At 38.9% G+C, this 27,021-nt stretch overlaps 1 protein-coding gene across 1 annotated transcript in view; it reads right to left on the reverse strand.

The window, feature by feature from the left end:
- Nucleotides 1-4,600: 4,600 nt before the first annotated feature.
- LOC121859061 overlaps nucleotides 4,601-27,021 on the reverse strand; it is a 30,391-nt gene continuing 7,970 nt past the window's right edge. The window contains exons 3-13 of the mRNA XM_042355721.1: nucleotides 21,396-21,548; nucleotides 21,087-21,240; nucleotides 20,554-20,765; nucleotides 19,829-19,996; nucleotides 19,409-19,610; nucleotides 19,036-19,226; nucleotides 17,892-18,035; nucleotides 17,315-17,475; nucleotides 16,541-16,742; nucleotides 14,053-14,168; nucleotides 4,601-9,952 (exon numbers count right to left, since the gene is read on the reverse strand). Coding sequence (XP_042211655.1) covers nucleotides 9,049-9,952; nucleotides 14,053-14,168; nucleotides 16,541-16,742; nucleotides 17,315-17,475; nucleotides 17,892-18,035; nucleotides 19,036-19,226; nucleotides 19,409-19,610; nucleotides 19,829-19,996; nucleotides 20,554-20,765; nucleotides 21,087-21,240; nucleotides 21,396-21,548 — 2,607 coding nt within the window. The 3' untranslated portion in view covers nucleotides 4,601-9,048. The remainder of the gene's footprint in view (nucleotides 9,953-14,052; nucleotides 14,169-16,540; nucleotides 16,743-17,314; nucleotides 17,476-17,891; nucleotides 18,036-19,035; nucleotides 19,227-19,408; nucleotides 19,611-19,828; nucleotides 19,997-20,553; nucleotides 20,766-21,086; nucleotides 21,241-21,395; nucleotides 21,549-27,021) is intronic.

Here is a 27,021-nt window from a genome sequence, read left to right on the forward strand (position 1 = left end):
AGTAAAGGCAAAGTAAAGTGGAGCTCCCCAGTTAGGTTCATTCGGGTTGTTTTTCCGATGGTTTTAGGTGTTTTGAACATTTTTACCTTGATTTTTATAGCAAATCTCGAGATTCGGAGACGAAGAGAGGGTGGGGGGGAGGGGGGTGCAATCTCAAACTTGTTTTGCGTCAGAAAGGAAAGATCAAATTCGTTCATAACACATTAAAAACCCTCGGAAAAACAATTTCAACTTCGATTTCATATAGTAACAAGTGAAAATTTAACAATAAAATTACCATAGTTCTAGCAGTGCATACTGTATAATGTTAATAATTGTTCTTGCATATTCAGCTTGTAGTGGATCTTGAACCCCACAAGCTTATCGTTCAGTCAGTAAATTTGCCTAATAATCCAACATTAAGTTTTATATTGAACACTGAACATGTACTATACAATACAGGTCTCTACATGGCTTAATTCTATCTCTCGGAATTATTAAATATTATCTTAGACATATGTAGTCTTTAATATATAAAATACTTAAATTTGTTGGTTATTGCTCGAATGTGATTTTTCTTTTGTTAAATTTTTACAAGACCATAGGTTCTGGGGTTACCTCTGGGCAGCTGATAAGAACTGGCAGGAAAATGGTCCACTTCTGCCAACAAAACTGTAAACCTCTAAACAGCAAGAGACAGGATCGCAGCACACAAACACACGTCCTCCCCCATCGCCAGGCGGGCCAAGACTGACTAACATTGACGGCTACCGGGTCGTCCGCACCCCTCATAGTTGCCAGCGTCTGATAATTAAAAAATATGAAATCCTTCTTGAAACTCACTAACCTTAAACTAGATTTTATTACCAGTATGTAAAATAAATATTTATTAAGTTTAGAGCATTGTATAACCACTTATTCAATTAATCAGCATTGAATACGATGTTTTAAATAGAAAATAAAGTGTGGCTATTCAAGTAGCGTTTATCCTCTTCACCATCAATTGGCTCGTTAGCCACTTGGGCGATCGGTCCCGTCTCTGTAACGCACAGTTGGCAAGGACTGGGCATGCACCGGCTCCTGAATGTACCTGAACCTGCTCCAGCGTTGGTCAGGTATCGTCTTGAAAGAGCTTAACGTCACAACACTTTCTGGCAAATTGTTCCGGACCTGCAGCTTCTTCAATCTTGAGCTGTGACCCCTTGTAGCGCAAACTATTGTAATGATTGACAACGATTGTTACCGTGTGTCGTTAACCAACTAGATTTTCATTATTCTCAAAACTTAATCATCTTTGTTAATTTATACAGATTTATGACTAAGATCCAAGTTTTCTCTAGCAAGAATCTTAATATAATGCTTTACATGGAACCACACAGCAAATACAAGCTTCTATTGTTATCAAATGTGTACTGTAATACTTCGTTTCTTCTTCTTATTATTATTATTAGTTGTAGTAGTAGCAGTGTTATCAATAGGCTGTGAGAAGTGAGTTAATGTTCGACTGATTACTCGCTTTGCTCATGAAGAAATTTAAAATAAAGATCATAGTTCATTTAATTAATTTTCTTTTAAATCTTTTTATTTTATATACGTAATGTTGACATTACTCATTATTAAACGTGTTGCTAATAGCGTAAATACATATGTACTGTTGTGGGGTATGGGATGTTTGGGTTCACACTCAGGATGGGATGGAGAAAGGAGACTCACAATGTGCTCACTATATACATGTTGTATTGGATGTACAATGCAGCTTGGTGCTGGGAAGGCAGCGTGGTTACAAGCGTGATGTAGAGAGAGCTGGTTGGTGAGGATGCTCAGAGGACAGCTTGTGGGTCGCCATGGTCACCGGCGGGAGCGAGGACCACCAGGCAGCGGCGGAGGAGGTGGTGGTGTTGCTGGCTGCGGCTGTAACTAGAAGAGAGTGGTCACCACGAGGTCAGGTCTTAAATAGCGGAGGTAGGGTGGCTTAGTAGTTGACCTCCGTCATGTAAGGCGGCGCTGGTTGACCTAGACCACGAGGCACACACTGTGGAATTCGCGGGGTCGGCTACTCAGCGACAAACAGCGTTTGTAGGGGAGAAATCCACTACACTGTATATAATAATTAATTTTTCTTTATTTATTGTAATAAATATATATGGCATAAAAAATATATTTGGTCAAAGCTATTTAAACGAAATAAATATTGTCAATTCTTGGGTGGGAGGGAGGACGGAAGGAGTAAAGCATAGTGTTGTGTCTTAAGGGGCGTAACTAATTAAGTACTTCCAGAATAACACATAAACACTAAAATCGCACCTCAAAAAACCCATAATTGGCGAGTAATTAGCATAGAAAAAATTTCATTTTAGATATTCTTAGTGTCATTACGACCACTAATTACCTCGCAATCTAATTGTGTAAGAGGCTGCAACAAGGACGTACTGCAGGGTTTCGTGATGTTATATTGTCTAGCACTCAGGATGGATGGATGGAAACTCTAGGTGGCGGTTTTCTTATATAAAATATATTATATACAAGACAGTCTGATGCTGGAGATGCCGTGTGGTGAGAAGCTTGCCCAAAAGACACATTCAGTGAGTAGCGTGCTTGAGGAGGTATCTGTGCAGGAGCTTTGTTAGAGGAGATGTTGCGTGTTCAGGAACGTAGGGTAGAATGAATCTCAATGGAGAGACTGCGAGCTTATATACACAGCAGCCGGAAGTAAACCCGTGGGAACTCGCCGGTTTCTTGACTCCGTTGCTAGGGTAGACGTAGCAGCCGGTGAGCCCCCTGAGCAGCTCGCTGGTTGCTAGGATACTGTCACATTGGAATGCGGATATGCAGTTGTAGGGGAGAGATCCACTACAGTACCAACGGTAAGGAGGTGTATCATTATGTCCCAACGGGACGAAGAAACTGCATTAATTGAGACTGAATGTGAAAAGGACCTAGGTATGTACAGTTGCCAACAAAAGTCCTCCCACAGCCCTGTGTAGCAGGGCTGTGGGAGGACATTTGCTGGTAACTGTACAGGTTGACAATGAGCTGAAGTTTTCCGGCCATTGCGAGAAGAAGGCGAATCAGGCAACCAAATTATTAGGTCTTATAAGAAGGTCGTTCAGATCTTCAAGAGTGAAGTGCGTCTCCATCTGGAGTAGTCACCCCGTCTGGTCCCCGAGATATACTAGGAGTAGGGACTGTCAGTTGATTGAAAATGTCCAAAGGAGGGCTACCAGACTGGTGTCTGAACTTCGACACCTCAGCTTCCCTGAGAGATTGGAGCGCATGAAATTGCCTAGCTTGTACTAGACAGGCAAGGGGAGAGGGAGGTGAGGAAGGCCTAATTGAGGTGTATAAACATCTCAAAGGGCACTACTTGTTACTGCACCACGCGAACACCACACAACGCAGTGACCCCATGACCACGTGAGGTCCTTCATATCAACACCCGAGGTCGAGTTACAACACCACATGAACACCACACCACTCGGTGTCTCCATGACCAGTCCAGGCCCGGGCCATCAACTGTAAACTATAATATATGTAATTTGTATGTTCAATTCATGTTCCTTCTTCTTTCAGAAATGAAAGCTTTTGTTAAACGACCCACCCACCCCATGGTTTTGTATGTAATAAGTAATTTTTGTCCAATGTATATTTTCAGCCTTCGGGCTGCAGAACTTTTCCAATAAACCGTTATTATTATTTTTTTTTTATTACTCAGTCGAGTGCCCTTACCTGGAGCTGGCGGACGCTCACCCCACAAAGGATCACAGCTCAAGGTTGAAGAAGCCACAAGCCCAGAAAACTGTGAGGGGTATCTTTTTCGGAGTGAGAGTTGTGAACTCTTGGAACAATCTGCCAGAGAGTGTTGTGACGGCACCGAGTGTGAGCTCTTTCAAGACCAGACTTGACAAGCACTGGAGCAGGTTCAGATACAATCAGGAGCCGGTGCATGCCCAGTACTTGCCAACTGTGCGTAACAGAGACGTGACCGATTGCTCAAGCGGCTAACGAGCCAATCAGTGGTGAAGAGAATAAAAGTAAAAAAAAAAGAAAAGTTTACCTAGCCAAAATACCCATAAAATGACCCACTGCTTCATTAAGCTATATAAAATGAGTTAGTGGCAATATAATAAACATATATACCTGCATTAGCTATTTTCCAATCACTAATAACGTGATATTTGTCCATAATTACTGACTGATGAGCTTGTCAGAAGTTGACAAACATTTTTTGAGTTGACAAGTAACAACTGACATGCGCAGTGGACTTGTTAATGTTAATAAACAGAGTTAATGGCTTTTATATTACAATAAATTTCTTCTGATAACCTAAAATATATCTAACAGTCATATACTGTACTGTGTATTCGTGTCAGAAATCTTAATTGGTGTTGGTGGTACAACGAGCATATCAATTGTATCTTGGGTTCGAGTCCCAGCCCGAGACACGGGTGGGTACTTATACTGGTATCCTCTTCACCACTGACTGACTCGAGTACAGTACAGTATTGAACTGTTATTCAATACAAATATTTAAAAAAAATCACATGGAAGCTCTTACCTTAATTAATAGCATTCTTCAGTATTTTCTGTTATTGCAAGTGATGAGAAAAATTAAACAAAAGTATATAAAGAACATGTATTTACAAAATTGTGAAGAACAGAAGAATATTTATAAAAGACACACAGTAGGTGGCTGTCATGTTTATCCACCACAGGGTTTACTGTAATATCAAAATAATAGGCTTACTTAATAAATTTCATACATTATACTAGCATACATTTCATACATTATATTTCAGTTACCACATTCAATATTATTTTATCACTTATTAAAAAAATTTGTAATTCACTTAGACATAATCTTTGTTAGTATGATATTTTATCCAGGGTGGGAGCAGGAAACACCTGCCCAAACTCCTGCATCACAGGTAACAATCTCCCCTTGAGGAGTGTGGCATAACTGTGTATGCTTGATAAGTAGGCATAAGGGGCAAGATTGGAAAAATGCCATGAACACCTTAACCAATAATTTCTTTTTAAAGCAGGCTACCTGAAACTAACCTTACACTGTATACCATTCTGCAGTAATTGTAATTTTAGTAAGGATTGTTTAGTAAGGTTGTTGCCTGAAAAATGTATGGTCTTTTATAGTCCTGTTCATGATAATTTTCCTCTATTGGCCATTGTGACCTAGACCACCAGGGGTAAACATGGCATCCCACGAAGGAGATGTTGGACCAGTTAGTCTAAATTGCACGTACACAGTTTTAAAGTTACAATAATTTTTAACCAACTCTCGAGTCAAGTTATTGGTTATAAAAATGACTTAATATACCATAATTTAAGGTAGGTTATTAACAAATTCCCTTGTTAATTAAACCAGACAATATGAGTTGATAATAAAATTTTGACATTAATTTAAATGATACAGTCCATAAAGAAAGCATAATATGTACACATGTCACTAAGTATAGACACTGTGCTGGATGGCAAAGACTGGTAGCTGAGGTTACATATCTTAAGCAATGATGACTGGGTAGACCTACGGGACGGCTTCAAGAAAAGACACTTGTTTCCTGGCTTAACTATTGTACAGACCCTTGAATATTCACGATACAGTACTATACATACACTGTACAGTACTGGTAAACACCATACAGTCATAGAGTACGATGGTATGGTAATGTCTTTCATGTGGTGAAAGTTAACACCAAAGAAAAAAGTGTTGTCTGATATATTACAAGTAAGAGTAACAATATCTTATGACTAAAAGTATTCCTTTTCCCTTTATCCTCTTCCAGCTGACCTTGTCACTTCTCATGACAGCCATCATCACATACAAATTATAAAACCATCAACTATGGTAAGTCTTCTCTCCAAAGTTGTCATGCGTTAACAGTCAAAAATATTTACTGTAATTTATCAATGACATACAGTAAGAGACAGTTTTACTACCTGTCACTCACACAAGTCTTACAGGTCCTTGATGTAACGTGGGCATTATACACGTATCCCATTCAGCTATCAAATTTTCAGATAGAAAATGACATAATAAATGGACAAAATAGGATGCAGTTACTGAAAAAATATAATATTATAATATAAATACAAAATGAAATCAATTCCCAACCAACAAGAAACCCCAATACAGTATATTATTTTACATTTTGCAGCGAAGTTTACTGCGTTTTGGTTTATTCTTGTGATTTACATAATTACCGAAATTCTATTTAAGACGTTACTGTAGTATACAAAAAAAAATAAAAAATAAATAAAGACAGATAAATAAGGTAAAATACATATACAGTTGGTACATAACCTTATGTGAGGCAGATCTCTCCCAATCTTGCTTGTGTGTTCCCTGCATTCATGACGCTTGATTACTTCAAACTTGCTTTTCATTATCGCAGGCTTATGCATTCTCTTGGCAATGGTGGGGGTAGCCAAGAAATCAAAACAACACTTGGATGTCATTGCTAAAGATTCATAAAGGATGGCAAGAATACAAACAGATAAAGAGTGAGCAATTCACTTACACTGAACACCATGCAAATGGTCCGCAAGTCTAGGGTCCAAGATGGCTGCCCCCAGCTAACTCCCTGGCTGTATCTGGCATATGATTTGAATTCTCAATCAGACCAACACTCAGATAAGGAAATATCGGATAGTGAAAAAGAATTGTAAGAATACAGTAGAATCTAAAGATAAGCGAATTTTCGATTAACGACCATTCGGATAACAAGGGGTACCTGCAGACTGTACTAACCCATCATATATTATGTTGTGGGGTATTACATATGGCAGGTGAGATGACTGTTACTTATTAAAACACTTGTCATCGTCAGTGGTGAAGGAAACTACAGGGGAATTCATTACCATCAGTACTGCCTCCCTGCCTAAAAGTAAATCATCATAGGCATATTCATTTTAGATATTTGTACATTTGTTGATAAAACTCCACAAAATCAGTAAAACACATTCATACAAAAAAACTGTTCATACAAAGACCTTAGACTAGATTTTGTGTCAGAAGTTGAGAAAGACAATCTGGCCTCCAAACACAAAGATTCTGAATAACTCAGAACATGTGAAAGACTATCACCTTCCTGAATCAACTATATGGTGAAACTCATTCACCTGTGTTACTATTGCCTCTTGTGACAGTACTCAAGACATGCAGATAACATATTTCAACTTTCCTATTTGAGACATCCTAGGTAACATTTGAATATTAACTTAACTCAATAAAGCTGTATTGTAAATAAACTACCAATAGCTTAGTTAACACATATTCTTTGGGAAGAAAATAATTTTTATAATGTAATTAGTTCGAATGTGTGTATGAAACACTTCACCTCAGTCTGTCTTGATGATAAAAATGTTGTGAAATCTAAGGTTATGCTTTCATTGTTTCCATTACTTTTATACATTTTATACTATCAAAACACTAACTATATAGCTCTCTTAATATGGGTCTAATACTCAAGACCAATCTTTGAAAACTAGCCAAGGAAGATGAAAGGTACCAACACTTAATCTGTATTAGTGCATGGTAACAGTGAGAACCCTGGTAGTCTATCTTTCTCAAATTTATACATCAAGAAGTTAACTCCTTTAGTGATCACATGACTGAGATAATACCCCAACCATTCTATACCCCTGTGGGGTATTGGAGAGGTTATACCATGGGGCAGATCACCAAACGTACACTATGGTATACGTTAGGTCACAGGTCAGAATCAACCCTGGGATAGTGTCTGGTCTAAATCACTTTACACCTATGGTATAAAATGGTCTAGGCCAAAATGTACCCATGTATAAACTGATCAAGGTGTTCCAATCTAGCTGGTTTAAACAATGTTATATGGAGTAAATTTTCCAGTAGTACCGTACATTACAGTACTGTACACAAAAATGCTACACATGAACTTGAATCTTGTTTATTGTGTAATTACAAGATGTGTTTTCTTTGAGAATTTCTATTATCCTCTTATATATATATATAAAAGAAAGAAAAGATAGTTCCTATCTTGGTCAAAACATAAAGAAAAATATGTAGTTGTTTTTAGGTGTTGAAGACGTGATTGAGTGAACAATTACTGGCAAGGTTCTGAAGTATCAAACACCAACAGTGCTGTCAAAAGTTTACACTGGCTCAAGTTGCCTCATTTTTTATAAAACTCAGTCAGTTTTTACTTCTGAGAATATATAAAAATAATCTCATCTTACTTTTATGACAAATAACCTTAAATTTAATAACTCATTACATACAGTAAATCTCTACTGTGATCTTAATTGTGGGACCTTACGTAGAAAATGTCATATTAGTATAGTACTGTACTGTATTATTCTAGTGGTCTACAATATTACATAACATATATTATTTTCTTTGTCCATGATCAACAAAGAATTACTCACATGAGTCTTCTGTATCCATAGCAATTATGATATGAGATCACAGACACACACACACACAGTTTAAATCCCTTGGCCTAAATGTGATGCTGCTACGTTTTTAACCACATTGTTCATAAATAGATAAAATCAAACTTTTGTGACACTTGTTATGCCATATTTACAGTACTGTTTATAATTAAACCAATGGTACACTGGTGTAAGGTATTTGCCAATGTTTAGCTCATCCTGTCCCACAGCCACCAGTGTCTGTGCTTCTCTCACATCACACAACCCTGCTGGCTACATCATCAATATTTCAATAGTTCATGGAAAGTCACCTCACTTCTGCTTTGAAAGACAATCACTTGTATACATTTTCATAATAATGTTCCATGATTAGTTCAATTTTGGCACTCAGAGGAGCACCGCTGAAGACGCAATGTTTTGTGCTGAAAGATGAAATTTAGATGGAAGAATTTGTTAAGAGAATAAATATGGCGGCTATAAATTACACTGATTACATTTCAAAGAAAATGGTTTGGTGCATCTCCATTGGTGGGTGTATAATGCAGCTATTGTTTATAATCACCAAAGTTCAAGATAACCAACACTAGTCTTAAAAATGCCATAACAAGAAGTATGAACCTCACTACATGAGAGTAGGGGGAATGTGGATCACAGTTCTGTGTTGAGAAGGCCAGTGGTGGAGGTTATGGTAGCAACAGAGGTTCTCGTGGCAGGTACTGGAGTCCTCACTTTTGGCTCTGTAGAATGCACCAGTGGCTGAGTCATCATATAGTCCTGAGGGAACCGGCCACTGGGCTCTGAGTGGACCATAGAGGTGGGAGTGACAGGCCGCTGTTGTGCCATCATGTAGTCCTGAGGTAGCCGGCCACTGGGCTCTGAGTGGACCATAGAGGTGGGAGTGACAGGCCGCTGTTGTGCCATCATGTAGTCCTGAGGTGGCCGGCCACTAGGCTCAGAATGAACCATAGAGGTGGGGGTAATGGGCCGTTGCTGTTGTGTCGTCATGCAGTCCCGAGGTGACCGGCCATTAGGCTCTGAGTGGACCATAGAGGTTGGAGTAACTGGCCGTTGCTGTTGTGTCATCATATAGTCCTGAGGTGGCCGGCCATTATGCTCGGAGTGGACCATAGAGGTTGGAGTAACAGGCCTCTGTTGTTGTCTTCCATTAAGCTCTGGGCCCCTGCCTGAGGTTGGATAATCTTGGTAGTTCTGGAGAATATTACCATCAGATTTTGACATGGGAGGACCATGTTGGGGAGGACCATGTTGAGCAGTACCATACTGGACAGTCAGCTGGTCCACTGATTTTGCAACATTAGTATTATGGTAGCCTGGACGGTAAGGCTCCCTGGTCCTCGTGAGGGTACCATCAGTGAAATCTGCAGTATCGGTAGTAACTGTGTTGGGCGTGACAGAACGTGACTGTTCCTGGTGGTTGTTGTTAGATAACTTATCTAGATATTCTCTCACTTTGTAATCATCAGACTCATGTGGAGGACCAAGGTTGTCGGTGGAGAAATACTGGAGATCATCCAAAGCTTTGTTCCTCTGTCTGGGATGAAAGAGAAGGAGAGGTCAGGTACAGAGCCTCTTGTCCTGGTGCTTTAAGAGGTTTACCCTCAGCAACTGTTCAATCTATGAGGTACAGTATCAAGTAATGGACTCCATCTCCAAAGTTCACTAATATCATGCTTTAAAGTAAAGAAATTTATCTAATTCTCCAAATAGCTGTTTAAAAATCAACAACCAAAAGTAAAAAAAGCAACAGTGTTAATTGCAGGAAAACACAAACCATAACAGTCTACAGCAAACAATTGTTAGTTGAAGCAAGGGCTAAACATTGGTGCTTGGTGTCACAGATCGTGTGGGAGAAAGCTGCTCCATTTTTGCAAAATAGTCACGCACATCATCTTTCTGTTCACCGATGCTAAGCGCCTCAGTCTCCGTTTTGTAATACACCAGGTCTGTCAGGGCCTTGTTCCGCTGTCTGGGGCAGGAGGAGGAACTTAGTGTCTATAGAGATTAATAATGAAGTTCTACTCTACATTCTTAATGACACCACCAGGAAGTACCGCATTTTATGGCATATAAGATGCACGGGCATATAAGACGCACGGGCATATAAGACGCATGGGCATATAAGATGCACGGGCATATAAGACGCACGGGCATATAAGATGCAAGGTCATATAAGACACACTCGTATTTCAGTAAGGAATATTTAAGAACAAATATTTCAGTGTATTATTCCCCTGTAGCCAGAGTTTTGTTTAAATGAAGGTAATATCAATGTGTTAGTACTCACTCAGTTGTTACTGTTATGATCATTACTTGTTGGACTAAAATATACTGTCCATACTCATTGCTCCACAAACAAGTAATGGTAACTGAGTAGTACAAGTCTTTCCTGCATGTTGATAGTTGATGTTATGCGCTGGTGAGACACTACGAACACGCAGTGACGACTGTCAACGTTATTCACTATTATCATAATTTGAAGTTTCTTTTAAAAGCTAAAGGATGTTTCCTAATAAAAAATAACAATATAAATGTTGCAGATATGACATTAATAGTTAGTAACACTTATAAAATTTCAGAAATGGTTACTATTTACCTCTGATCAGTTGAGTGCCCCATAGGTATTAATCATCTTGGGTTATCATCATTACTAGTTACTCTAATTAATTTAAAGCTATAATATTGTTTAAATACACAGTAACATATTTTTAATTCTGGATTTTGATTACGGTAGGTAGAGTTTATCCTATGGGAGACAGCAACTGGGGGATTCATTAGCCTAAAGGAGGCCTTAACTTCACACATATAGCACAGAGGCTGACTTTTTGGAGCCATTTTCAGAAAGAAGTGCGTCTTATATGCCATAAAATATGGTAACTTGAATACATCTACTCTACAAATCAAATTATTTTAGTTTGTAATGGGCAACTACTGCCCTTCATGCTGTGATTCAAGTTACTGATGTTAGCAAGAAATTGTCGATAATAAATTTGCTCTTATAACAAATGAAATCTGGAGCATTGTACCATATATATTAAATAACTTTTGTACCACTTAATGATAAAGATGACTGCTGTATACCATTGTGTAAATATGTTTACAAACTTAAGCACTACAGAATAATGGATTCCTTTCATCTTTTTAAAAATATGTTTTCTACTTCATGAAAAAACTTTAAAATAAATGAGTATGTAAATAAGTGTCAAAACAAACTTCAATGTCCATAAGTTCTTATTTTCATTACATGTGTTGTGGTTGTGTTATAAGCATGCACGCACGCGCACACATACACACACACACGCACGTGCACACACACGCACGCACGTGCACAGGTAAGTGTTTTGCTCATTCTATAAATAATGCTGTACTAACCAGATACATGTAATAAGCTGAATGAATTACCTACAACTGATTTTTACAGAAATTAATAATTTACCTTTTTTAGAATTATGGTATAAAAATATTTGAGTTATGTTATTTATCTGTTTCTACTTTGCAGTTATATTAAAGTGATTTATTGCTGGGGACAGGTTAAAAATGAATAATGTTTTCTGTGTTTTGTCAAAGTGCAGCCAAGTGGTTAGCTTCTCGGGAGCTGATGACAAACTTGTGCATAACAGTTTAACAAACATGGAGAATGTGCCAAGTGCATTATAATATAAAGAATGTGTTATTTCCGCAGTCATGCAAACCTTCGTCTCAGTTCAGTACAGTATACATACAACACAGATATGTACACGCATGACATCCAATTTCCCATAATTATTAGTATGCCACGAAAAGCTTTCAAAACAAGCAGTGATTGTGCAAACTAAATATACTAAATATATTAAAAGTAAAAAAAGGATCTGTTTCAAATGCATGTACAAGAAGCAAGCAGTATGCAACAGCAGTTTCTATATGTTATTTACAAACTGTATAATCTAAACCACAAAAAAAATTTGATATGGGAATGAAAGACAAGAGTCCACTACAGCTCTTGTCAATCATATTTGACCAAATATAGCAACATAGCATTAGTAATTGTATAAATATTCATGTATATCAAGTATTACAGGACATTACAGTCTGCTGGTATGTGTGTTAGTGCTACATGTAATATTGCTAGTTATTTAGAAATGGAGTCCATAGAAATACAGTATTAAAGGAAAAATAGCTTAGAGGAGAAACATGTGCTTACCTGCTGGTGACAAGGAGAATTAGAGAACTGACTTACAACAGTTCAGGAACACAAATACATCCAGTGAAATTTCATATAAAAACACAAATTAGCATTATGAAAGAAAAACAATATATAAATACAGGCATCTACTAATTAACACATAAGGTTAATATTATGTACAGCTGACAGATCCAATAACAGTTGTGGCTAAAATTATCTCAACACTTGACAATACTGGAACTGGCCTTTACTTGTGGATCAATATATTAGTAAACAGTAACTGGTTTATAGCTGGTAAATATTTCTTATTAAAAATTATGTCTGAGTAATAAAAAAAAAAGATGTAACACAAAACTATCTGAGTAAATATTTGTAAATGTTAAAATCCCAATCTCCTCTTACCCACATGACTCTCAGGAAGATACTGTACTGTACCACACATTGCTAGTGACAAAAAATTTGCTCCACAACTGTACATAAGTTCGTACTGATGTTTAAGATGGTGTGTTAGTGATGTACAAGTTCATGAATATTAGTTGTGCATTGACATCAGGATGTTGTTGGGCTTTAGGCTGTGTCCTCCCCCCACATAAGTCATACTATGATTTATTTCATAATGCTCTTGATATCAGAATTGGTCAGTAAATATCATATGGGAGTCAATAGATACTTGTACACTATATACAAGTCTCCTACAATAATACATTCTCAGAACTAAATGATTGAATTCATGTGTATGTGTACATCTTTATTCAAAATTATATTGATGTCAAATGCTCAACTATATTCATTTTTTCTCTTTTGTTCAGCTTAAGACCAGGAAAAATTATGTTTAACTTTCTATATTTTCTCAAGTATATACAGTACAGTGAGTACTCTATCACACTACTTTTTGCAAATTCATCTATGTGATAAATGGATGTTTTTGTATGAGAAAAATATTGTTGCTTATGATCTTATCCCTACTCACTAGAGCATTAGTAAAAGGACAACAAATACAGTTGTACTTTTCTGGGCATCAGGAAGGTCTATAAGCAAGGACCCTGCTTATCACTCTGGCTCAACAGTAGCTTGGGAAAAACGACACAAACTTTTATACAATCAATAGCAAGAACAACATAACTGGGTATAGCAAATAGCTGGCAACACTGTGAGAACCTCACATAGGGAAAATTACATCAGCTTATACTGCAATGGCATTTTGACTACATGAGAGGGACACTAGGTAAGCAAGGTAAGGCAAGGTAAGGTAAATGAACGATTTCATTATAGAGATTACCGGTAATTAGCTGATCCAGACTAGCACACACCAGCTACTAAATTAATGTTATATACATAATTTATAAACTATGAACACTGAAAGCAGTTGAAAATACTGTACTGTAAATACTTTTAGGACACAGTTAAAAGTACACTAACACTCACTAAATTCAGAATTATGAGTTGATAAAGTACAGTACTAGCAGACATACCTCTTGGCAGACTTCCACAGACCACAGCAAACAAAGAGAATGACCACCAGGACCACTAAGAAGACGAGGGAGCCATAAAAAGCTGCCACAATAGGCTGGCTGAGCTGAGTCCAAGGCTGAAGGAACAAGATATACATTAATCTAATTAAATTTTTATATTTTCACCACTTATCAGCCTCAGTACTAGCCATTTGGATGGTTACTTTGTTCTTTGTTACTTACAGTATGTTACAAGCTTTATGGTCCAGTGTTAGTACAGGAGAAAACATGTGATGTTTGGTAGTGAGGGTCACACTGGGTGTCTGGGCCAGGTCTTGAACCCATGACATAGTAATAAGAGATGCACGTTACTGCTGTACAGTACCTATAGAGTTAGGGTGTTGGTAATACTGTACAGTGGTAAAGGGCATAACTCTCCATTATGTCAAGGGTTTAAGCTTCGCCCTGGACACACTTGAGAAGGGTGTGACCCTCACTACCAAACATCACAGGTTAACCAGACTCCAGTTTCCTCCTGTACTAACACTGGATAGACCAACCGCCTGAACAGCTAGTAAGCTGATAAGTGATGGAAAAAAAAGTACATAAAAAGCCAACATTTATTACATTATTTCTCTGAAGACTTAATACTGTAAATATCTATTTGGCTAATTACTGTATTAACTTTATCCACAAGTAAACAAAAAATATATACAGTATGAATAAAAAAATAAATAAATTACCCAGGAAAAACTTTCTCATTTACATGTTATAGTGTGACAAGAAGCAGTGATAACCAAGATTCACCCTTGATTCACCTTCATTTTCTTCCTATACTCTATGCCTTATCAAGAGTATTCTGTTATTAACCAAGGTATCATGTTTTACTTATAAGTCTACAGGGTATCATATGTTTTACTTATAAGTCTACAGGGTATCATATGTTTTACTTATAAGTCTACAGGGTATCATATGTTTTACTTATAAGTCTACAGGGTATCATATGTTTTACTTATAAGTCTACAGGGTATCATATGTTTTACTTATAAGTCTACAGGGTATCATATGTTTTACTTATAAGTCTACAGGGTATCATATGTTTTACTTATAAGTCTACAGGATATCATATGTTTTACTTATAAGTCTACAGGGTATCATATGTTTTACTTATAAGTCTACAGGGTATCATATGTTTTACTTATAAGTCTACAGGGTATCATATGTTTTACTTATAAGTCTACAGGGTATCATATGTTTTACTTATAAGTCTACAGGGTATCATATGTTTTACTTATAAGTCTACAGGGTATCATATGTTTTACTTATAAGTCTACAGGGTATCATATGTTTTACTTATAAGTCTACAGGGTATCATTCCACCCTGAATGGTTCTCATATAACCCATAAAAGGATGCAAGGTCCATCTCAACATAACTCTAAATTGCTAGTAAGACCGGAAGGTCAGCATTCCGGAAGGAACACTAAGTCTAGCAGCCTCGCTAAAGTTCGCCTGGAAAGGCTGAACCCACTACTGAGGACATCAATAAAATGAAGTTATGAAGAGAAAAACTCAACTCTGGCCTTTATGCTGAGAGAATTAGAAAACCAAGGGCGGAAGCCCAAAAAATTTTGTGAACGAACATAAGAGTAGGAAGAGAGATAGCCACATGGTATTCATACTAGCATGTGTATAATTGGGACAAAGAAAATCGGATACAGTATACATATAGGCCTATATGTATATATAAATATATATATATCTATATATCTTCTTTCAGTGAAGACGAGCCCGGGAGGGCGCAGCGACATTCACCGAGTGACTTGAAAGCAGGGGATATAGTCACAAACGATCTAGCGACTTCATAAAGAAGATGCGCTGTGGTCGCCATGATGCTGACCAGAGATCGTATAAGAAATTGTCCCAAACACAATAATTGAGAGACATAAACAAAATAAAAATCACTCTACTTCCTCACTGTGCTAAGAAGTATAAATACCATACATGTATATAAAATCCTCGTGGAATTTAGTATTTCGGCTATTACAACACAAATTCGCGGAGCCTTCTTTGTGTGTATTTACAGCTGAATCGCCAGGCAAGAAGATGACGGTGGCAGTGTGTATGATGGGGGCTGAGGGAGGGGGTTTCGAGAACTGCAATTAAGTGCCAGGTAGCGACGTGTCCTCCTAATATTACTTAAGTAATTATTAGATGTTTTAATTGCCTGTATGTTTGTCTGGCGAGTTATTGCTAGGCATTAACATACCTAGGTTAAAACCTAGGCGTTGCATTCTGGAGTTTAAACAAAAATAAATACTGTACACTATAGTTTCCAAACACTTGCACAGTATCACATATTGTAAATTTTAATACATACTGCACTTGTGAGCTGTTTGAGAGATATATTACTGTACTGACAATCTACATCATAAGTTACTGTCCTTGGTTGAAGTTTCAGTAAATATTTGCAATGAGTATTATAACACCCAAAGACTATACAGTACTTACATTCACTGGTGGTGGAACAGTAGGCACCCATTCACGTATGACTTGAGGTACGTAAACACTCCAGAAGGTGTTGTAGGGCTGGCGGTAGTTGAAGTGCATACTGGTGTTGAATGTGGTGTTGATACTCAGGTACTTAAGGTTACCCTCCAACACAGGCTCCCAGTTCACCTTCAGTATCTTCACCTGGGTCTGGGTTGGGTTCCTGACCAAAAAAATTAAGAAACATTAATTTCTTTCTTATCTATCTACTATCTTTACTTATAAGCACAGTCTTGTGTGTAATGGTTCCAGGAAGAACACTCAACATGGGAGGAAATAATAGAATGTAGTACAAGACAAGAGAAATAAGTAAAAAGAAAGGCTGTGATAAGAGAAGACATCCCTCCATACACTTGCTCATGTCCTCAATTTTCATAAGCAGTAAACAATTAAACATTTGTCTGTCACCACACTGACTTATTTTGGATTGTATGTACGGTATATAATATTTACAACAGCATCAATAGCTACAGAGATATCAGAGGACAACAACAAACAAATCAATCAATCAGAGTATCGTCCTCATATCTGAGGGTTGGCGACCACATTCCTCCACTGCAAATGCTTTTGGGCTGTTTTTACCAATCCTCTAAGATTTTGTATCTCTCTCAATGTTTCTTTATTTCTGTACACTTGTGATTTCATTATGACATGATTTAAATCAGTGTATTGTCCTAAATCATTTGTGATATGTTTTTTTCAATCCTGACAGTTCCACACACACTTAAAACTCACCCCCACTTGGCGAAGTTGGCGAAGGCTCTCATCATGAACTCTGAGATATTACGGTCTCCCTCCCCCCACTGCTCACGAGACACACGGTAGTTCTCCGGGAAGAAGTCTGGATCCATGAATGGTGCACCAGAGAGGAAGTAATACTCAATGTTGTTGGGAATCTGGAATAACAGAAATAATAGCTGAGGTCTCTTCCTTAAGCTGTGAAATAGAAAGAGGACACTTTACACCCATTACTTTAACAAGATAATCATCCTAATACATATATCTAAAACAGTAAATGTGAATGCAGTATCTGACAATAGTTACCTCTTAGCTGTACCATGACAATATATCACGTTTAAGGGATATTATTCTGAGGTGTTTAATACCAGCTTTCATTACCTGGCGAGGCAGAGCTGGCTACATGAAATTACTGCAGTCTACAGACGAAATGTCACTTAAGTCATGTTGGAGCTACAAACTTTGTTAACCTCTTTGACTAGGAGAGAGTTATCCCCACAAATGGGAGACAGTTTTGCTCTTTCCAAAGTGAATAAGACACCAAGAGCATGCACAACTGTTACTGTATACTAACTTCTCTCCAGAAAGGAAGCTTCAGGGCCTCAACAGTAGTATTGAGGAGGTAGTAGTAGGTGGGGACAGGGCGCTTGGAGGTGCTGTTGACCAGGACCTTCACCATCTGGTCCACTGCTGACTTGTACAAAGCATCAGACAGCATCTGTTAATGACAGCATCAAGTTAAGCTCAAACATGTTTTTAATCAGTTGGTAGTGACATACAGTATATGTGAACTTCATGATTTATTTTAATTTGTTAAGCATTAAAAGTATTTTATAATGTAACCACAAAACAATATTTTTATATTAATGTTATGATATTATGTATAATGAACAATTCCATTTCCTTTAGATTTAATCTTTTATCAAATTGGCAAAAAAAGTAATTCATGTCACAGGTTTTTTTACACAGCAAGCCCTTAAAATTCACGGATTATAATTCGCAGACCTCGATTATTTGCGGATGACACCCTGGATGTATCCAAGAATGTCTGTGGCTAGTTTTAAAGTTGCTGGCATTTGCATGGCTGGGACAGGGAGCCATTTGTTCTAGAGATAATAATTTCTTTTACCTGTATTGTATGTGTGTATGTGTATGTGTGTATGTGTGTGTGTGTGTGTGTGTGTAGACAGACACACACACACATAGAAATATATAATAATGGGAAAATCCTCTCACAAATAATCAGAAACAAGACATCAAAAATGTATTAATAATGTGAGTCTACCCTCAAGTCAACTCTGTGCTTTGTGAGAAGATTTTGCCATAATTATTTATTTGTATGTGTGTCTACAGACATATATATACAATACAGGTAAAAGAAATAATTATCCTAAGGGCAAACACATAAAGGGAATATACATTTCCTTGCACACGAGTAAAAATTACATCCCCCCTCCCCCCAAGTCCGCAAATGTTTATCGCGGATTTGGCGATTCGCAGCCATTTTGAGAAACTAACCCCCGCAAATTTTAAGGACATGCTGCACAAGAAAATGCTTTTTGAGTTAAAGATTTTATCAAAGAGACCATCATAAACCTGTAGGTCAAATAACTGTAAACATCTGTACAATATAACAAGATGTAATCCATAAATTATAACATGTAAATTGTGAATTAAATCCAGATACTACTGTACCTGTCACTCCTGCCTCTACTTACATCAACATATTCCTCCCTGATGTGAGTAGTGTTGAATGGATCAGGACCATAAGTGTACATCCACTTTATAGCATCATAAGCACCCTCCAGGTTGAGCGAATAATTATAGTGTCTGACCCATTCCTTGATTCTCTGGTTGAAGAAGTCCTCCGTTACCACATGACGGTCACGCACCAGCCGATTATCTTCAACTGAGGGCAAAGCGTACTCGGTCTTCTACTGTTACGAACAAGCTCTATGACTACTTAACAGGCAACAATATTAGGAATAAATATACAGTACTGCATTTAAAAGTCACTCTGAAAATTTGTTTCTTTTAACAAATAAAAGCAGTTCAGTTTTATGAAACAATAGTAGTTTCCTGGATACTCACAGACCCTTTTGGCTGCTGCATCCCTGTTGACACCAGTGAGGTAACGAAGCTCTGGGTGGTGGTGGTTCTTCTGATACAGTTTGATAGGCAACTCTGGCAAAATGTGCCAGTCTTTCTCATCCCAGTCCTCATACCAGTCATCTCCAGGCACTGTGAAATTAGCATCCACAGCAGGACCCCAAGCAAAGGTTCCTACATCCGGCTGTAACAGGAACAATACAATAAAAGAGTCACTAACTATTAAAATGAAAAAAACTAACTGATGGGGGATAATTTCTTACAGTAATTATATTCTACATAACTTAGTACATAAATAACTGCTGTTTCAATATAACATAACAATCTTTAAGTGTGAGAGATTCATCATGTATATATAATGACTCAAAAGGGATTCAATTTCAGTTATGACAAAAAACACACAGTGATGGGTGCTGATGCCAGTTCTTCATAGCTGCGTCTGTTTAAGCACTGGAGGAGCTTGTAGGATGACTCGACAGTACAGCCAACTTCCAGGCCATAGACACGAGAAGTGTTCTGCAGTCTGTACACATCATCAAGTGCTGCCCAGTCTGCCAGAGGTGACCCACTCTGAGGAGAAGTGACAGAGGGATGATGACAGGAACCTTTGTTTCATTGTAGCAAAATGTATGATAAAATAAATGTCTCTCTCTGTGGTAATATGTAAACTGTAGTACAATATGCTTGTTACAGTAGTGTCAATAATGCCACATATAACTGCAATCATTACTAACTTTGTGATCATCGCTTCATATTTTACCCTAAGTTACTGACCAAGTGCTACCTCAACTCTTTCAGCACAATAACACATACAGACATACATACAGTTCTATAAGTCATACACAGTCTTCATCCTAATAACTTATACTCAGTCTTAATTAATTTATTTAGGTGTTTTGGTAAAAAGCTTTATATCTCTCTGTCAAGATTTATATCTGATTCTATAATGTTTCTCAGTGTTAAAGGGAACAAGCTAGAGGCTTTACAACCTAAATCAGAACTCTATACATGAACTTGACATCATCTTCTGTCCAAATATTGAGACATTTTCTTTGACTGGCTGTGGGACTGACTTGACAGCAGCATCTAACAGATACTGTATAACCTTGTTTCCAACCTTGACTAACCTGGGCAATGACTTGACTAACAAAGGATTTTGTTTTGGGTAGAACAGCAAGCAAGCCACCCATGGCTCCTCCAGCTCCTGGCCCAAACACTGTGATCTTATTGCGGTCACCATTGAAAAAACGTATGTTGGCGTGGACCCACTCCAGCGCCATGGCCATGTCCATGAGACCATAGTTACCTGGGGAGTTGACATCACCCGTGCTCAAGAATCCTGCCGAGGGAGAGTACGGTATTGTTAATAACTGCAAGCTTCATTATACCCATCATCCTCTTGTGGATTAAATATCAACTTCAAATCTTATTTCAAATAACCACATACAGTATATCACTAAAGGATTTCAAAAGAACAAGGATAATAAGGGACTAAGGTACAGTAATAAGATTTTCACAGTCAGCAAACAGCAACTATTGAAACATGTCAGTATAAGGTGGGGAAGTGGTGGTGACGGTCTTCTTGGCTTCTCTTGTTGTCTGCATATGTTTTGTCTTTCTCTCCTGTGCTGTTACTCTAAATCCACGAAGAAATACTCACCGAGGGCACCAAGCCTGTAGTTGATGGTGACAACGACCACCTCCCCCCAGGCTGCCAGCAGGTGGCCGGGGAACTGGTTGCTGGCGCCATGGTCCAGGTCCCCGCCGTGGATATAGAACATTACTGGGTACTGATCGTTCACCTTGATTGATACCTGCATACATAGACATACACACATTAGTTAGACTAATCTAACCTAACCACATGATATAAACAAAAAAACAAAAGTTAACTCCATTATTGTCAGCCCTTTGAAGACGATGGTAATATAACCTATGTAAAGTTGATAGATAGATGAAGTCGACCTACCGAGGGGGTGAAGATGTTGAGGTAGAGACAATCTTCGTTAATGCCATTCCTGATGCCGTTGGAGGTGCCCACATACTTCAGGTTCTGGGGACAAGCGCTCTGAAAGTCCAGCGCCTGCCAGGTACTGTACCAGTTCTCCACACGTCGTGGCGGCTGTAAAGACCAAAAGCTTAGCAAAAAGTTCAAGATTAATACTTGAATTGTACATAAAAAATAGATACAGTACTTTGGTCATATAATTAAGGATGAGGAGATAACAGAAATATTAAGGGGCAAAGTTGAGGGTAGGAGGGCCAGGGGAAGGCAGAGACTGGGATGGATGAATGAAATTAAAACCCGTGTCCCCAGAGATACAAAACCTTAGAGGATCGATAAAAAAGCCAGAGAACGTTTAGAGTGGAGGACTGTGGTCGCCAACCCTCAGATATGAGAACGGTACCCCGAAGGCCAGCGGTAAGTATTGAATAGTGGAATGTTGTGTTGGTTAAGTACAAATGAGGAGTGGTAAGTTTATTAGTGCACTGTAGTTATGTTGAGAAATATGACAAGGAGTTACCGGGGTGATGGCTGGGAGCTGAGGGAAACACATGCCAAAAACATTACCCCAAAAGACAATCGTCTGTTTAATGCGATTTTTACTTTGTTAGTTAAATGTTCAAGTTAGGTTAAGTTAAGCTACGTTACGTTAAATCAAATAAAACAAACGATCGTCCAAGTGAGATGTAATGTAATCGACTAAAGTAGTCCAAAAAATCAATATTCAACGCTGCCTTAAATAACTATCCATGGGAATAAAATTATACAATACATTAGTGGTTTTTAATCTTAGAATTGTCGATGAAAATGTCATCATAGTAAATCCCATACCCATTAAAAAGACATATCATCACTGTAAATTACTAACTATAGTCACTTTGTCAATTGCTCAACACATACACACCACCACTTTTACTTTCTGTGTTAATATTCACCAACAGGCAAGTGGAGCAGGGGAGGGGGGTGCCTGTAGTAAGCTGGTCCGCTCACAAACGTTTGTCTTAGCACACTACGTACAGTGAAAGTCCCCCATCACCTCGCACTGCTGCCACATCTACGCAACACATACGCCGTGTGTGAAAGGGCGCTTGGTACAGTACGTAGTTTCCCTTTCAGAATGTTTTTATGAATATTCTGAAGGAAATATTTTGACCGTGGAATATGTGTAGCGTTATACACGTTTAAAATTTTTATTTTTATACCTCTCGGGTAGATATGGTACGTATGTTTTGATTATGAGGTTTTGAAATGCGTCGTTTTAAAGGTCTGTTATGTAGTGCATCAGGGCGTCTATAATGGCGTTGTAAGCAGTGAAATGGCCTCTTAATACCGTGCAAGTAGCAGAAGAATGGACAAATAACCATAGCGTTTTGACCTTTAATGTGGACAGGACATTGAGTTCAAGGACACCTCAATGATGACGAGAAAAGATACCACGAAAACTTTATCATTTCTTCCAAATAGAAAAAAAATGAAAGTCTTTACTAAATGGTCTTAGCTTAATGATAAGAAGACAAAGAAACGATGTGGAATGTTAGACAATGGTGGGTGTGTGGCCGCCAGTGGTGGACCCAGCACTACCCAGACGCTGTGGCTAGCTGGCCTCCTCCCTCTACCCGCTACTTCCTCCCTCCCCTCCTCCCCAAGCCCATTATGCGTTGAATATCTCCACAGCACAGCCTTATGTCCGTTTTCCGACCATTAACATGACCACCACTCCTCCTTGTTGATGGGTGAGTTACCTCATGTGCCCTTGAGGTGGTGTCTTTTCCCCCACATACCCCCACCCTCCTCCGCTGTGGCTTCACCCATCTTCCTCACACACACACACATACACCTCTTAATTTTTCTCTCTCCACCACTACTAGCATCCTCTGGCTTGTCAAAACTCATCTTTCTCAACGGTATCCTAGCCACCTCCTCCTTCCCTCTGTCCTGCCTCACCCCGCCCCCCACCCCCGAAACCCCTTCCCCACACACCCTCCTTCTCCCCCCTCCTACCGTCCCCCACTATCGGGCTTACAACGCCACTCAACTTTGCTGGGGATGGTGTGACGTATTAAAATTTCAAAGTGCGTGATACTCAAATGAACACAACCATTTGTAGCGGTTGTGAGTCTCTCTAGATTACTTTTCTCGGGATCTTTTATTGGATTTATGTTTTATTAAATATTACGTTATTAAGAGCCAACGGTTGATCCTCCCAGACTAGATAAAAAATTGTGAGACAGGTGCAGCAGTGGAAGGTGGGGCGAGATACCCTGACACACATTCTTGTATAGCTGGCGTCCCTAACAGACCCGCCAGGAAATAACTGCCTAACAAAAATCCCTCAACCTAACGAGATTTTAAAATTATCAAATGTTTTTCACTTTTTACATTTTCCAAGAAGTCAACACGATGCAGACTTTAACACTGGAATAAATTTGGTGGATCGTACGGTTGAGTTTGTTCTCATTCAGTCTCGAGGAAATGATGCCAATCCGTGTGTCTGTCAATCAGATTGGTAAACGTGATAACCCGAACAGATATAAAAGGATTTTGATAAAACTGTGTATAAAGACATACTGTAGTCTAATAATACACCGTACTAGTTAACTAAACACTATTTCGCCTCGCACTGTGTTACTGACTCTCTAGGTGAAAATTAACTGTCGGGAGGGAGGGGAGATTAATCTACAAGAGATCCGAAGCAACTGGGTCATGGATTCACGGCTCTGCATACAACACCGATAATAGTGAAAGTAAGGTCACGTAGACAGTCGAAAGTATAGTGTGGAAGTGTGAGGGTAGGAGAGTGAGGTGTGAGGGTGAGACGTGAGGAGTAAAAAAGATGGGATGATGAATATGAGAGATGAGAGAATAAGTTTGAGAGTGGAAAGTACAGAGGATGAATGAGATGAGGGAGGGATGTAGGGAATGAGAGAGGTAGGGTGAGGGAAATACCAGGGTATGTCCCATCACCATGTGCCAGCATACCTAATGACTCACTCCCGGACAGCGTGTGTTTGGTGTGTGTGTGTGAGGGAGAACCAGCCAGCCAGCCCCTAATTATCTTACTATCTCACGCCGCCCAACGACATCTGCTGATAAAGTCACCATCACAGCTGATAATACCTTATATAACCAACGAACATAACATACACAGACTAATACAAGTCCCGTGTTTATGTATAGTGACAGAATTAGATGAGGTTGGGTGTGTTAAAGGAATGAATGTGGTTGATATTGACTTGTATGAGAACGTGATGGTGGGAGCGTGGTGGTGGGAGCGTGATAGTGGTGGTGACTAAAGGACTTTGGTGTCAAAGGTGTGTGTGTGTGTGTGGGTACTGACGTGATCCACATACTTTAATTAATCAGATATGAAGCAACGCGGCGGTTTCATTTGAATAATTATACTTAGTCCGTCAGTGAGTCAAGCTGAGCGAAGACTGCAATCTATGCTACCATATACTGGATCACCTGAAGATTAGACACCCCAGCTTATTTCACTTGAAGATTAGACACCCCAGCTTATTCCACCTGAAGATTAACCATCCTAACGATACATATGTGGGGTGGTGGTGGTTAGGTTAAGTTAATCTTACGGTGAAATAAGCTGGGGTGTCTAATCTTCAAGTGGAATATGCTGGGGTGTCTAATCTCACGGTGAAATAAGCTGGGGTGTCTAATCTCATGGTGAAATAAGCTGGGGTGTCTAACATCATGGTGATTCAATTTACTTCCTGACTCACTGTATGTTTGACATTACGAAAACTCACAACCTTGTTAGTATCACCAACACCCACAGGTAAACACTAGTCATCCACCACACCCTTGTTGTACTCTCTTGTATTCACCTCAACACGTCCGTCAAAGAGATTCTCATTCTTATTGATTCACACGTCATTCACCTTCCACTAACTAACCATAAGATGATGTAAGAGTTTAAGGTAGAATCATTGTGTTATTATGATTATTTTTTAAGTTGTTTTGGTTTAGTGGTTGTTGGTTTAATGAGTCTTTACATCTCTTAGTGACGAGGGAATTTTAAACCAAGCATCTTCTAACCACATCTCGAAGCCAGTTGATAACGAGACTCCATGACATGTGACCCCCCACCACCACCTCCTCCTGGCCAGTTTATTACACCTGATGATTGGACACCTTAACGCTACCTGAGGAGGGTAAGTTAGGTTAGGGAAGGGTGGGTTAGGTTAGCGTTAGGGTGGTTAAACTTAAAGTTAAATAAGCTTAAGCTAATTTCCATATCCTACAACAGTTGTCCTACCAGTCAAGCTAGACAGACAGACGTATACATACACACACAACAAGCAGAGTGTAAAGTTAACCAAATTATTACATATAAAGTCAACCGAATTATTATGTCTGCAGCAGTAATTTGTGCTCTGTAATATCAGTAATCCATCGTCACTCAGGCCTGGGGCAATAATTTAGCAGAAGACGGAGTGTAAGGAGTGGTAGCAGAGGAGGAAGTGAGACAACCTGAGGTACAGCACAGACAAGTGAGGTAACCTGTATGACGTCACCCCCAAGAGGGCCAGGTGTCACGTATCATTCAAGACTCACAGGTTAAGGGGTGTGTGTGTGTGGGGGGGGTCGGTGTGGGAGAGTTTATAACGTAGCTAAAGGAAAGAGTGTATAGAGTTGTATAAGTATGGCTGGTGTGTGTAGACGACAATACCTGCTTCAGGGTTTAGCGCGGCGCCAGGTGCGTGTGTATGCGGGTCGATCATTGATTATGGGGGCTACAGCACACACACACACACACACACACACACACACTTCGTTTACTCAAATTTTCCCTTGCAGCGATTTCGGCGTTGAGCTGTCCTGTACACACACTCCTACCTGTGTCGAGATACACCTGTCTGAGCCTCGTGTTAATTACTGAATTTTTTTAATATAACTTAAATTTAGTGGATGTAATTATTATATCACAGGGTATACGTATAATGGAATCGACGGTGTGTGGTTGTGTCCGTTTAGCGTCCGTGTCCGTACCTGAACGTGGTAAACTTTGGAAAGGTGGGTACTTGTCCTTGAAACTTGACAGGAACGACTTAGCGGGAATAATTTGGCGGCAACAACTTCGGAAGAACTTTGATTTCACCAAATGTTAGGTCTGTTCTTATCAATAAATGTCAAGTTGGCGGTAATTTGTCTTATACGTTATCATTATCACAAACACTGTTCAGGACCAAGGCTGTCATGCAATACGTCTTAAGGGGCCGTGTGTCAGCGACCATGATAGTGAACTTTACGGGAGAATGATGACCTCCTGGGAACACACACACACGTTGTATAGTTACTAAATGGGTCTTGAGAATAACATACATGATTACGTGTAGATAAAGGTACACATATTTATTTCAAATGATTAAATACCGTGTGTGTACGTGTGGATTTGTGTATACAGTCATAGATTATCACCTAACGTACACACTTCCCTTCCTCCCACACACAAGAGGAGGTATGTGTAATACTAGTGGGTGTTGCCGTGTGTGTGTGTGTGTGTGTGTGTGTGTGTGTGTGTGTGTGTGTGTCCCTCTTTCACCTGGTGGTCAGTTAATTACATCCGGCATTA

Source organism: Homarus americanus, unplaced genomic scaffold (genome assembly GCF_018991925.1).
Source record: "Homarus americanus isolate GMGI-L3 unplaced genomic scaffold, GMGI_Hamer_2.0 scaffold5773, whole genome shotgun sequence".
Classification (NCBI taxonomy): domain Eukaryota; kingdom Metazoa; phylum Arthropoda; class Malacostraca; order Decapoda; family Nephropidae; genus Homarus; species Homarus americanus.